Source organism: Prinia subflava, chromosome 11 (genome assembly GCF_021018805.1).
Source record: "Prinia subflava isolate CZ2003 ecotype Zambia chromosome 11, Cam_Psub_1.2, whole genome shotgun sequence".
Lineage (NCBI taxonomy): Eukaryota > Metazoa > Chordata > Aves > Passeriformes > Cisticolidae > Prinia > Prinia subflava.
In genome coordinates this window covers 3,948,070-3,960,788 of record NC_086257.1, presented here as the reverse complement: position 1 = coordinate 3,960,788, position 12,719 = coordinate 3,948,070, and the positions used below count along the sequence as shown (strand labels likewise).

The 12,719-nt window shown below is 61.2% G+C and overlaps 2 protein-coding genes across 2 annotated transcripts; one reads left to right on the top strand and one right to left on the bottom strand.

Moving 5' to 3' along the window:
• The first annotated feature begins 3,592 nt into the window (after positions 1-3,592).
• Positions 3,593-9,284, top strand: MAB21L4 (mab-21 like 4). Its single transcript, XM_063408637.1, has 5 exons — positions 3,593-4,792; positions 5,857-6,079; positions 6,895-7,048; positions 7,863-8,219; positions 8,402-9,284. The coding sequence occupies exons 1-5, from the start codon at positions 4,309-4,311 to the stop codon at positions 8,492-8,494; spliced, it is 1,311 nt and encodes a 436-aa protein (XP_063264707.1). The 5' UTR covers positions 3,593-4,308; the 3' UTR covers positions 8,495-9,284.
• On the bottom strand, positions 9,051-12,412 carry AGXT (alanine--glyoxylate aminotransferase). Its single transcript, XM_063408638.1, has 11 exons — positions 12,233-12,412; positions 11,926-12,118; positions 11,542-11,606; positions 11,369-11,469; positions 11,067-11,137; positions 10,657-10,741; positions 10,285-10,380; positions 9,996-10,065; positions 9,785-9,880; positions 9,464-9,592; positions 9,051-9,158 (listed from the first exon to the last, which is right to left on the bottom strand). The coding sequence occupies exons 1-11, from the start codon at positions 12,395-12,397 to the stop codon at positions 9,051-9,053; spliced, it is 1,179 nt and encodes a 392-aa protein (XP_063264708.1). The 5' UTR covers positions 12,398-12,412.
• Positions 12,413-12,719: the final 307 nt, after the last annotated feature.

The following is a 12,719-nucleotide window of genomic DNA, read 5'->3' as shown; positions in this document are numbered from 1 at the left end:
CAGGATTGCTGCTGTGGATTTTGGGAAGGACAAGGGTGAGCTCCCCCCCTCCCCCATCCACAGATGGGATCCACAACCCAGCCTCGAGTTTTCCACCGAGCTCAGCAGAAATTCACCCAGAAGGTCAGTGACCAGAGAAAGGGATGATCCATCATTAAATAAATTGTTTTCATTTCCCAGGATAAAGGGGAGGAAAAGGGGAGGAGGGGAGGTGTTGTTGGATCAGGACTGGAAAATAAAAGAGCACAAGGCAGGAAAACCGCCTCCTGTACTCCCTGCAGAGAGCAGCCCCAGCTCCTTCCCTGAGCCCTCACAAGAGTTTTACAGCCAAAGCCCTTAATGTGATTATAATAATTATTTCTTTCCTAGCAATCTCACCCCCCTTGGTGTTTTTGGTATTGGGGTGGTTTTTTTTGTTTTGGTTTTTTTTTTTTTTTTAATAAACAGCCTGTTTTGAAATGTCACAGGGGGAAGCCAAGACTCCAGCTGAGCCCTGGCCGGGAGGAAGGAGCAGGGGCAGGGGGAGCGTGCGAATGTGTGTGGATGCGTGTAGGCAAGCATGTGCGAGGGGAGCGTGGGCACCGTGGGGACACCCCCCTGCAGCGTGCAAGCACACCCAGGGCTGGAAAACCTGGCCGTGCCCCAGGGATGAACAGACGGGGGATTCTTCTCCCTCCCTCTCAGCCTGGGTGCCCTCTTGAACCCCCCATCTCGCACCCCTCATCTCCCACCCCTCTGTGTGGTCCCCCCCAAGCCCCAGGGCCGAGCTTTGAAATCTGTTGAAAAGAGACCCCTTTTGCCAAAATAAACAGCCTGTCATGTTAAATTACTCTCTCTTCCTCTCTACCTTCCCTGCCTTTGTCCCCCCTCCCCATTCCAGCCTCTTTGTTGGGGGCTTGTGGGGTGCAGAAGTGCTGGGGCAGAGCAGAACCTACCTCCTGCATCCTGGTGCCCCTGTGCCCTGCCATCTCCTCAACCCACCAGCCCAGCACCCCAATACCTTTCTGCTGGGTGATGATGGCACCCTGCAGGATCTGGGCTGCAGCAGTCACACTGCACAGCCCTACAGAGAGGCAAGCTGGGTGAGGGGCACCAGGGGCTCATTGTAGCTCCTTGCCCACCTCTGCTGTGCTCCCATGCCCCCAGGTTTTTCCTCTCTCTTGCTTGTACTTCCCTTTTTTGGGGGTTTGTTTTCTCTCTCCTGTTTCTAACAGGGCAAAACTTCGTGGAACTGTAAAACACCGAGATGGAAATGTTGATAGCTCATCCAGGCCAGACTCTCTGCCAGTACCAGGGCACTCCTCGCCACCAGCCTCTAGTGACTTGCCCAGGCACTCTGCACTCCAGCCACGTCTTCCACAGCCTAACTGACCTTCTCACTAGGAAATTTTCCCTGCTGTTTTTGGGCCAATGGAAGTGTGCTCAGCTTGGGCTGATTGTGGGGTTGAGTGTCCAGGAGCTGCCCCAGATGCCCAGCTGTGCAGTGTCCCTGCCCTGTGGCTCATCCCATGCAGCATGGCCCCAGCCAGGGCTCAGCCACCCATCCACGTGGGATGGAGCTTCTGTGCCCACTGCCTGACACACACCATTCCCTCCCCACGCCAGCTCTGCTCCCTCCTGCTCAGAGCATTGCTCAGCATCTGGCAGCACCTCCAGCTGCTCCCACCTCTTCTGGCTGGGCAGCTTTGTCACCAGAGGTGCCACTGCCTGGCATCACTCCTCCTTCTCACACGGTGCCCGCAGCAGGCTCCCTCATGTGCTCCCTGTGCCCGGCAGCAGCCAGGAGGATGCTCCTCCAGGACCTGCCCCTGGCCCCTTGCCTGGGGGGAGAGGAGAGAATGAGGAGGGGAGAGGAAGTGGTAGAGGAAGGAGAAAGGGGACTAGGAAAGGAGAAAAACAGGGTGAAGAACAGGAAGGAGGGAAAGAGGAAGAAAGGAGGAAGGGAAAGGCAGAAGGGGGAAGGAGGAAAGGGGAAAAGGGGAGGTCTCAGCCTGCAGGAAGGGGCAGAAGGCAGCATTTGCAGCACCAACCTCTTGATTTGTGGCACTCAGAGGTCCAAAAAGTGCAGGTGTCAAAGGCAGAGATGAGTCAAGGGGATCACATCTGGCTGGCTCTTCCTGGCATCAGGATGTCAGGATCACACTGTGGGCTCAGCCAGCACTGTGACAAGAGGGCAGGGTTACCCCACTAGCACCAAGATATCTGGGGGTACGGCCACATTTCCCTGCCCTGCCCAGCCCTACCTTCCTAGAGAACCACTCCTGGCTCTCAGTTCAGCTCCTGCATGATGCCCACAGCCCCTTCCAGCATTCCTGCCAGGCACTGACAGAAGGAATGTCCTGGCTCCTGCTGCAGCAGGACTGCATCCATGACAAAATGATGCTCCATGGGCACACAGCAACCCTGCCAGCAGTGAGCCATGCCCCATTACCCCCAAAAAAGTGGTGGCTCTGCCCTCTTTTTCCCACACCAGGGCATGAAGCAGTAATCTGTCTTGTCTGGCTTGGGTTCAGCATTCTCCAGGATGAGCCCAAGCCACTCTGAGGGGGTCTGCTGCTTTTGGTCCCTCCCTGGGACACCAGCCAGTCTGTCTTCCCCACATGATGGAGGAGGGTAGGACCTGCCCCCTCAGCCCTGGCTGAGACAGCCATTGATGTGGGGGACCGAGCATCCCCTGCTCAGATGGGGTGGGACCAGAAGCGCAGGGCTCAGGTAAGGAGATGCAGAGCCAATCACCCACTGCTGGGGTTTAAAATCTGGCTGAGACTCCCCAGCTCAGAGCACCCACAGCCTCCTGGCAGTGAGAAGCCCAGTGCAGGCTTAATGACTCGAACTGCAGATGTCCAAGGATGCTCTGCAGGTGGAAGCTGTGACCCCTGGAAAGCAGAGCTCCTTCAGTCAGCTGGCAGAAGGGTAGATGAACATGAGGGAGCTGCAGGGCAGCTCCTCAGCCACGGGGAACAAGGAGAAACTGGAAATAAGCCCTGGGGAGATCCAGAAACCTCAGCTGGGCTGTTTAAAAGGATAAGTGTGAGCCGCAGGAGGTGGGAGGACCAGCCATGAGCCCCATGGCACCCTCCCTCCCTCCTTTTTCAGAAGCGCTCCCCACGCTCCTCTCGGGCCCCCTGCTGCCACGGAGCCTCCCCCGCTTCCCCATTCCCTTCCCTGCTCTGACCAAGGGCAGAATCAGCTCGCAGGAAAGCCCGGCACGGCTGAACCACGCTGTCCTGCTGGGAGAGCCCATCCTTCCAGCCACATCACTGAGCTCCGGCTCCGCGCCTGCGAACCAGGGAACGCACCTCCGCGAGGTGACGGCACTGAAAAACATAAAGAGCCCGGAAATCCCCGTTCCGGGATCTGTGGGATGTGGGGAGAAGCGAGGGCAGGAATGAGGGTACGGCCGCAGGCAGCTCGGCATGCACCGAGCCCCGAGCGCCGAGCGGGGCCGGGGCACGGCCGCGCCTGGGCTGAGGGACCGCACGGAGCGGCCCCGCCGCTGCCGGAGCCCTCCCCACGGCGGCTTTGGGGACGAAAGCCCCGCTTGGTGCCTTCCCCCGGGTGGATCCTCCCGGAGCCCGGCAGGAACCGCGCCCCGGGCGGGGCCCGTGTGCGCAGCGAGACGGGCTCGCCCCCAGAGGGGCGCGGGGGTGCCGCACCTGGGAGGCTGCAGCCTGCCGGAGCCTGCTGGAGCCTGAGCCTGGGGCTGACAGAGCTGCACTGAGCCCGCAGGGCTGCTCCGGGCACCGGCAGGGCAGGCTCAGGGTCCTGCAGCCCTTCCCCAGCTCCCGTGGGTGCCGCACAGGCTGGGAGCGGCCGGCAGGAAGAGCTGGGCTGGGCTGGGCTGGGCCGGGCCGGGAGGACAGTGGGTCCCTTCACCTGGGACAGCACTGCCTGTGACAGGGCGCTGCCGGCACGTAGTCCCTGTGCCAAGGGGGGTGTGGGACAGCACAGCGTCACCCTGGCGTGACCCGCCAGCTGAGCACTCGCTGTCACCCGTCTGCAGCGCCGGAGGAGCGACCGTGGTGTGACTCAAACCCTCGCCCTGGGTTTGCCCTGGGCCTCTCCCTGGGAGCCACCCAGCGCTGGTGCTTGTCCACGCCCGGCTCTGCCTCCCTCCGCCCGCCCCGCGACGGCAGCCGGCCCTGCCCTGCTGCCCACGCACCCTGCCTGCGGCTGGAGCAGAGTAAGGTGGTAGCAGAGCTGCCAGTTGTAAGGTAGGAGCAGAGCTGCCAGTTGTAAGGTAGGAGCAGAGCTGCCAGTTGTAAGGTAGTAGTAGAGCTGCCAGTTGTAAGGCAGTAGCCAGCTGCCATGGAAGCCAACACTTCCCTCTGGCACAGCTACCTCGGGGTGATCGAGTCCCGCGAGAGGCAGCGGATGGAGCATTTCCAGCGGGCCGAGGACATCCTGCTCACCCTGTTGGAGACTGTCCATGCCAGGGAACCTCGCTTCCTCGTGGACTACGCCAGGAACCTGGAAGCCTTCGAGTTTGGTCTCTGTGCCTCTGAGGATGCTGTCACTCTCGAGGTGCCCCTGCGTATCGATGGCGATAGCCTGCGTGTGCTGCCGTGCCACGCCAGGGACAGCCCAGCCAGGCATCCCTCAGAGCTGAACACCTGCCTTCTGGGAGTGTGCTCTGCAGGGAGGGATTTGGAGGACTGGACTGGTGTTGTGGATGTGATGGAGCACGGAGGTGGTGCGGGGTGCCTGCTTCCAGGCAAAATCCTCCAGCACCTGAAAGAGCTCCTTGTTTCAGCCATCGTGCAGTGCCAACGCCTCTTCCTGCTTCAGCCAGGTGCGTACACTGGCGGGGTGCTTCGCAGCCAGGAGCTGCCTCCAGTGCCTGCCCAGCTGCCCAGCTGGGCAGTGATCCCTATGCAAACATGCTGGGACTCATGTTCCTGGACATGTGGCCCACCCAAAAGCTGCAGGAGCAGGTGAGAGAGCAGGTGAGAGGTGTGTGCTGGGGAAGGAGAGATGCAAACTATTCCCTGCGGTCCCAGGGCATCAGAGTCATCCTCAGGCATCTTCACCTGGCTCTGATAGCACCCTTCTTGGTGGGTGCAGGGTCCCCCCAGCCCTGCTGTTAGCCCCCAGGCAGGGTTTGCTCAAGGACTTGGGGGGTGTGGTTTACCCTAACCACATTATCCCCTCCACCTCTCAGCCTCCAAGAGCCCCCTGCTCCCTGGAGGAGGCTTTTTGGAGAGTGAGCTGGGAGTGCCTCAGAGCTGGACCAGGACCCTGGGGCATGGGTCTGACCCTGTGAACACACGGGCCCCAGCTGGCAGCAGTGTCCTCAGGAAAGGCATGGTGGGAGGGCCCTGGGAAATGCCCATAGCAGTTCCATAAGCTTCTTCATGCATTTTCGTCTCCCAATGTGCTTCTTGAAGTAAAGCTCAACCAGGGGGTGATGAAAGGGTGATGTGAGAGGACCAGTGGGTCTGAAAGTCTCTTAACCCAGTCGCAGCAAGTCCACCATCCCCTCCTTCCTCTGTGGCCAAGCAGTGACCTTCACCTTCCTGCACCCCCACAAAGCAATGAACCTTTCCTGATCCATTTTTCTTGGACTGCATTGCTTTTCTTGGCACTTTTCAGCCACCCAGAAGCACAGCTCAGTTTGATTGCTTGAGACTTCCTGCTGTGCCTGACCTCGAGCCCTGTGACACTTCTTCCTGTAAAACCACCCCAGCGTGGCTGGGAGAGGGCTTTACCCGAGGAACTGCAACCAGACTGCAGCACTGGCAAGGGCTGAGTCGAGTGGGGTGGGACACGGCCACGGGTGCTGCAGCACACACCTGGTTCAGCCTGTGGGACCGGCTGCACTAACCTCCTCACTGCTGCCAAACCCTCTGCATCCAGGTGACATCAGTGCTGAAAACCTGCGGGAAGATGCCCTGGAGCTCTCCTTGCTGATCCGCGGCAGCTGGAAGCCCATTCGCTTTGACATTGTTCCCGTGGTGAGGAGGCAGCAGGAGCCGCTCCAGCTCCAGAGGCGGCGGAGCCACAGGGGCTTCCCTGAGGGCAGCCTCAGGAAGGCCACGGAGGAGGCTCACTTTGTCCCTGCCTCTCCCCAGTGCTGGAGGTGAGAGGCTGGGCTGCATGCACAGCGGGGTGATCGTGCCCCAGGGATCCCCCCTGGCTGCCAGCACTGATGGGTGTAGGCAAAAAGAGGTTGGGAAAGGGTGGGGGGTGTGTCGGCAGGGGTTGAAGTCAGCCCCTCATGATGCCCAAACCCTCTTCCCTGTGTTGGAGAAAAAAACCTCAGCCAAGTTTCAGACAGCTCAGGGAGAAGGGGGGAATGCACCTGGAGGAGCCCCCTGAAATTATTCACTGGAGCTGCACCCTGACTGTGCAGAGGGTGGCAGCTCTCAGACCCCTGCTTGGGCTTCAGAGACAAGCCCAGGCAGCTGGCAGCAGCAGGGTGAGGAGGTGCCTCCCAGGGTGGGCTGCAGGACAAAATGGGGCTGGACTGACGTATCCCTCCTGCCAGCACAACTACCCAGCCCCACGGAGGGGCTGAGCAGCCAGCTGGACCAGTCCATATTTATTTTGGGATTAAGGTGGTCCAGCTGACAGCTTGGCCCCTCGTTGGGGACCAGCCCAGCCTCCCCTCCCCACTACACACTGGGGAGCACAACCCCACTTCACCCCACTCTTGATCCTCCTGGAAGGGCAGGAGCTGCTCAGCAGTGCTCCCATCTCACTCCACACCTCTGAAGTTCTGCTCTGCCAGAGGCAGGTGCAGGAGGTAGATCCGAGATGCTGCATTCCCTGGGACCCCGTGTGTGGCATGCAGGGATCCCCCTGCACACCAAGTCACTGCAGGCATACTCTCCCATCCTGGGAGGATGCAGGTCTTCATCTCCCCTCCCACCAGACCCCACTCTCTTCCTGCAGATCCTCCACTCACCTTCCCATCCTGAAGCTGCTCCAAGGAGTGGACACCCTGAAGGGACCCCGTCTGGACAGCCTCCGCCTGCTCGACCAGCTCCGTGACCAGGACTGGGGAGGGGAGGGTGGCAAAGGCAGCCTCACCTTCAACCACCTGAAGGTAGGTGGGTTCTGCTGGCTGGGGCCAGGGCTCTGTGGGCAAACACAGCCAAGGCTGCTCCCCTGCACAAGAACCCAAACAAGGTGTGCACCTGCAGTGCTTTGGGGTGTACCAGCCCATGGCTGTGTCTGGAAAGGATGTGTGCTGCTGCCAGCCATGGTTAGAAAGCTTTGATCCTTCTTCCTTTGATTGAACCAGCAACATCCAGCTGGAGACGCTGTGTGTGATCAGAGCTGGGGCTCTGCTCTGGTGTGCAGGGCACCATCCCCCGGGCCAGGCTGCCTGTGTCTGTGGGATGGCATCCCTGTGCCATGCTGCAGGCTGCCCCATGCCCTGGTGTGCTGGGTTGTGCCTGTACAGGGCTGAGGGTGGCATTTCTGCTGAGAAAAAGCCTCCTCTCCCCACCAAACCTGTTTTCAACACTCTGGAGCCATGCCAGCTGGCCATGCTGGGGACAGCAGCTGGTGGCACAATCCGGGTGTGTCCTGCCTTTTGATGGCTCTCCAAGCCAAGGGTCAAGAAGGATTCAAGGATGTTTTCTGCTTACAGAATGGCTCCAGCTCCAAGTAACCCAAATCCTTTGTGCTTTGCTTTGTGTTGCATTCTTTGATGTTTTGGGGGAGGTGGTTGTGGGTGGTTTTTTTTAAGAAAAAGGGCAGATATATATATCTGGCCTTCAGAAAAGTATTGTCTGCTCCAGTCCCCATGGATTCACCCCACAAGTGGTTCATGGTGACCTGCAGCGTGTGAAGGGACAGCATTCCTGGGATCAAGCCTTGTGCCTGATGCTGTGCTCCTCTCTCCCTCCTCACAGATGGTGCTGCTGTGGAGCACAGAGCTCTTCCCCTCCCCGGAGGACTGGCAGGACCTGGAGGGCTCTGTCTACAGGCTCTTGGTGATCCTTCTCCGCTGCCTGGCCACCCAGCACCTGCCCCACTTCCTGAACCCAGAGGAAAACCTCTTCCAAGGAGCAGCCCCAGACCTTGCCTCGCTCTACTATAAAGTCGAGAGCTTTGCCTGGGACCCCCAGCGCTTCCTCCACTTCCACTTTGGCCCACATGGGTTCAGTGGCAGCTGGCAGGCAGACGCTGAAACCCGAGCCCTCCTGCAGCTCCCCAGAGAGGATGGGTCTCACTGGGACACTGCCTACTTTGACGTGCTGCTCAGCCAGGTAAGCCCAGCCCTCCAGCTGAACTCAGCAGGCAGCACCAGAAGCCCCCCGGGCTGGGAAGCTTGGGATGCTTCCATGGCCCCACCGAGCCCTCTGGCATGCTGTGGAGGCTGTGGGAGGCTGGGGCATGGAACTCCAGCAGAGCGGGGAGCCCTCTCCCCTCACTCCCCACCTGCCTTTAGTTCCAGGTGTACCGGATCCAGGACAGTGCACGGCGCTCAGCAATGTCCCAGCTCCTCTCCAAGATCCGTCAAGAAATCCCTCGGCAGAGCTGAGTGGGGCCCTGCTGCTGCCCCTCTGGGGCGTCTCAAAACTCTGGGGGGTGCAAGGAGAGCTACAGGGCCAGGGAGCAGTGTGCTGCTGTGTCAGTTTATTGAGGAAAGGTGGTACAGGGAAAGGGCACCTCTGCTGCAGCTGGGGGACACACACAGCCTCTTGGCTGCCCTGGGCACCGGGTGCTTCGTGGTACAGAACCTGGGGGGGCTGGCTGGCATTCTGCACTACAGGGCAGGGAACACCGAGGTTGTTGGTGATGGGAGGGGAAGGGACCTTTGGTCAGATCCTGCATTCAGCCCTCTGTCAGCTTGCTGAGGGACACCATGCCCTGGGGCCAGGGGAAGGGAAAGGACTGAGGACTCGGGCCATTGGGGGGCGATGGGAGAAGCGGTTTTGAACCACATCTCACATCTGCCGAGCACAGCCACGTCCCGTGCTATCCCAGCTTCCTTCCACGGCGCCTTGGCGTGCTGGGTGTCCTGGCAGCACCCCAGGGCGGCAGCGGAGCCCCTCTGCAGGCAGGCTGCGGGCAGCGCCAGCCCCTGCCTACGGCGCTCACAGGCGGCTGCGGCCGCAGCGCTGCAGGGCGTCCTGCAGGGCTCGCAGCACTCGCTGCACGTTGTCGCTGGTGGAGTTGCAGCCCATGAGGCCGATGCGCAGCACCTGGGAGGAGGAGGAGGAGGAGGAGGGTGAGTGTCCGTGCCTCGGCGGTGCCGTGCGGAGCGGGGCACCACGGCCGGGCTGCGCGCAGCTCCCCTGCTCGTGTTTAACACGCCATAAAGAGGTGTCAGCCCGCTAATTACGTGCGTGGTTATTCAATGAGGTGCTGATTGTGTGCGGTTGTGCTGCTATGCGTTGCTCCGGGCGATGGGACACCGCCAGCCGCACGGGCTGTGGCTGCCAGCGAGCGGCACTGAGCGCAGGGTTGGTGCCCAGCCGCGGGCACGGCAGGGGAGGGCTCTGCCCACCTTGCCCACCGTGGGGCCCAGGCCCCCGGCGATCTCCATGCCGTGGTTGTCCATCAGAAAGGCCGTGATGTCCTTCCAGTTGTAGCCCTCAGGCACCCTGACAGTGGTGATGGTGGGAAGCCTGGCCTTCTGAGGAAGAGAGAAGCTGGTTTCAGTCCCACGGCCCCTGGTGACCCCAGCACACTGCCAGGAGAGAGCATCACCGAGGGAGGAGATTTTTCCCTGGCATCAAAAGCTGCCCAGGCACATCTCCAGCTGCACAGGGCTGTGTGCTCACGCTGCCCCTACTCCGTGGTGGTGGTAGGCATGCCCTGCACCCACCTCCTCCTCCACAAAGAGCTCAAGCCCCATGTCCAGCAGCCCCTGGCACAGCTGGCTGCAGTTGGCCCGGTGTCGCTCCCACGAGCTCTCCAGACCCTGTGGGCAGAGAGCAGAGAGGTCTCTGCTGCTGCCAGGCATCTCCTGGCACCCAGGGCTCCTCCAAGCCGCAGGGGTACTGCTGGTGCTCCCCTGCCTGTCTGGTGCTGCTCACCAGCTCTGCCAGCACGGCCAAGCCTTCCCGCAGGCTGAAGAAGCTGTTGATGGGGGCCGTGTGGTGGTACCTGCAGAACTCAAGGGGCACCCACAGGGTTCAGCTTGGCTGCAGCACAGCAGCCCCTCGCTCGTGGTCGGGGAAACTGAGGCACAGCCTCCTCCCTCCTCATCACCCAGTGCAGAGAGTTGTGACCGGCAGCCAGGGTGATGGGGAGGCAGCCCTGAGCCAGCACAGAGGCGGGGTGGGGAGTGGCTGCAGCATCTGTAACAAGAGAGCCTGCGCTCACCTCCGCGGCTCCCCGTCACAGCCCCAGTAGTTTGCCAACCAGCCCATGTCCAGATAGAAGGACGGGGGCTTCGTCTTCCTCCTCAGCAGCTTCTCCCTGGTGAAACAGAGTACTGGGGAGAGGTGGGACCTTGGCCCCGCCACCTCCAGTGTGGGATCGGCCCCGTGGGAGGGAGGATTCCCCTAAAGTGAGTGCACTTGGCTGCAGCTCCCAGTCACTTCCTAGGGCTTGGATGGGCTCTACCCCCATAGAACTGCTGCTGGGCATCCTCTCCACAGAGCAGGACCGGAGCAGGTGGCTGGCAAAGGAGAGAGGTGATGGCCTCCCCCAGCCCCATCGCCCTCCACCCTGGTGAGGCTGGGCTGCTCTTACCTGGCTCGCTCACTGAATGAGATGGGGGCACTGCCAGGGGGTGCGTTGAGGACTTTCTGAGACCCTGAGTACAGGACATCAATCTCTGCCCAAGAGGAAAGACAACTCCTCAGGAATCAGAGGCTCCCAGCAGGAAAATGCTGAGCCCTCTGACCTAGCTGCAAGTGGTGGGTGGGAGGCACAAGGACGGCACACACAGCAGGTCCTGCTTGTGTTAAGGGTGCTTTGGGAGGGCCCCTGGCACTGCTGATGGTCCCCCAAGGGGAACAGGCTCTCTGGCTGCAGCTGGACCAGTTTCTAGTGCTACTAGCCAAAATGCAGGTGGAGGGGCTGATCCCACTGCTCTCTCCTTGCCCCAGGCATGAGTCCCTTTGTACCCTGGTTGCCCATGATGGCTCTGTGGTTCTTACCCTGCTGGTCCATGAAGATGGGGGCTCCCCCAAGCGATGCCACTGAGTCCACAAGCAGCAGGCAGCCATGCCTGTGGGAGGACAGAGCTCAGCCTGCTGTTCCTGACACCTCCTCTTGCCACACCTCTGCCTGCAGCCCTGGCATCCTGGTCCCCACAGGGGCTGCTTGTCTCACTGGCACCGACTGCTTCCAGCACAAGAGAGCCAGAGAAAAGCCCAGCACACATAAATCCCCAGGCCCAAATCCCCAGTGGGGACCTCGGGGTGCCCTCAGTCCCTGCGGGTGCCCACCATGCACTGACCGGTGGCACAGCTCGCCCAGCCCCTCCAGTGGCTGCAGCACCCCTGTGGAGGACTCGCCGTGGGTGATGAAGAGCACCAGAGGTTTGTGCTGCACCAGGCCCTGCATGACACAGAGGGAAGGTGAGCACACTGGAGGTCAGCTTGTGCCCTCTGCATAGCGGCCAGCACTCACCTGCTCAATGTCTTGTAGAGTGAAGTACTTGCCCGGGGGTTTCAGCAGCTCACAGACATTGGCTCCTGGAGGAATTTGGGAAGGGGAGAGTGAGGTTTGGGCACGCTTCCCACTGGGCAGTCACCTACCTGCTCCATGGGGCAACTGGTCACGCAGGAACCAGGAGCAGAGCCACCTGCCAGGGTCTGGCCTCCTGCAGGTTTGCCCAGCAGAAAAGCCATAAAGCACCATAAACGGAGTGGCATCATTTCTGGAAAGACCTGGCGTGCTCTCTAGCACAGTGCTCTCTGGTTTTGTAAGCCATGTCACCAAGCACTGCCAGGGGACAGCAAGGCAGGCCACCCTGCGTCCAGGCCCAGTCCCCTAGCCCCGTTCCCAGCATACCCAGCCTCCTGGCAATGTCGGCGGCACGCTGTCCCCAGATGCCGTTGATGGCCACCAGCAGGGTGTCCCCCTGCTCGAGCAGGTTGGAGAGGGCAGCCTCCATGGCACAGTGGCCGCTGCCGCTGATGGCCAGGGTCAGCCTGTTCTGTGTCTGGAAGGCGTACTGGATGCCTGCCTTGATCTCATCCATCACCTGCGGCAGCACGACACCACTGTGGCTCCTCTGGCCCCAGCAGAGCTGTTCCAGCCCCTCCCGAGGGTGAGGAAGAGGAGGGCAGGGAAGGAGAGCTGGGCTGGGGCAGCTCACCTGCAGCACTTCGGGGTGCATGTGGCCCAGGAGCTGCAGTCCGCCCGCAGCCCGGATGCGGCGGGGCACGTTGCTGGGCCCTGGCCCGAGCAGCAGCCTCTCAGGCACGGCCAGGGGCCGCAGCAGCTCCCCCGGTGGGGGGACGCAGAGCAGGCTGGTGGCCATGGCACGACGTGCTGTCCCCAGGAGCTGAGCCCAGACAAGAGGAGCAGTGGAGGCTGCCTGAGCAGCTGCCAGCATTGCAGCACGGTGTATCCTGTGCCAGCAGTGTCCGGTGTCCCCATGGACCTTGACCCAGAATTCGGTGCTCCCCCCTAGCAGTCTGGACTCTACCCCTGGCTGCCTCCTCTGTCTGGTTAATGTGTCACCTGTGCTATCCCTGCTGGCTTGGGCCCCTCATTTTGGGGGATGCCCCCTTGCTAGTGCTCATTGCTCTCCAGGTATGCCAGCCTCTGGGACTTGCAAGGCTCTAGGCAGTCCCTGTCCC

Coding starts and splice junctions, on each gene's coding strand:
- MAB21L4 (XM_063408637.1), top strand. CDS start 4,309: ATGGAAGCCAACACTTCCCTCTGGCACAGCTACCTCGGGGTGATCGAG. Junction 6,080..6,894: donor GCCTCTCCCCAGTGCTGGAG/GTGAGAGGCTGG, acceptor CTCTTCCTGCAG/ATCCTCCACTCACCTTCCCA. Junction 8,220..8,401: donor TTGACGTGCTGCTCAGCCAG/GTAAGCCCAGCC, acceptor ACCTGCCTTTAG/TTCCAGGTGTACCGGATCCA.
- AGXT (XM_063408638.1), bottom strand. CDS start 12,397: ATGGCCACCAGCCTGCTCTGCGTCCCCCCACCGGGGGAGCTGCTGCGG. Junction 12,119..12,232: donor TGCACCCCGAAGTGCTGCAG/GTGAGCTGCCCC, acceptor GTGCTGCCGCAG/GTGATGGATGAGATCAAGGC. Junction 10,742..11,066: donor CATCTTCATGGACCAGCAGG/GTAAGAACCACA, acceptor CCTCTTGGGCAG/AGATTGATGTCCTGTACTCA.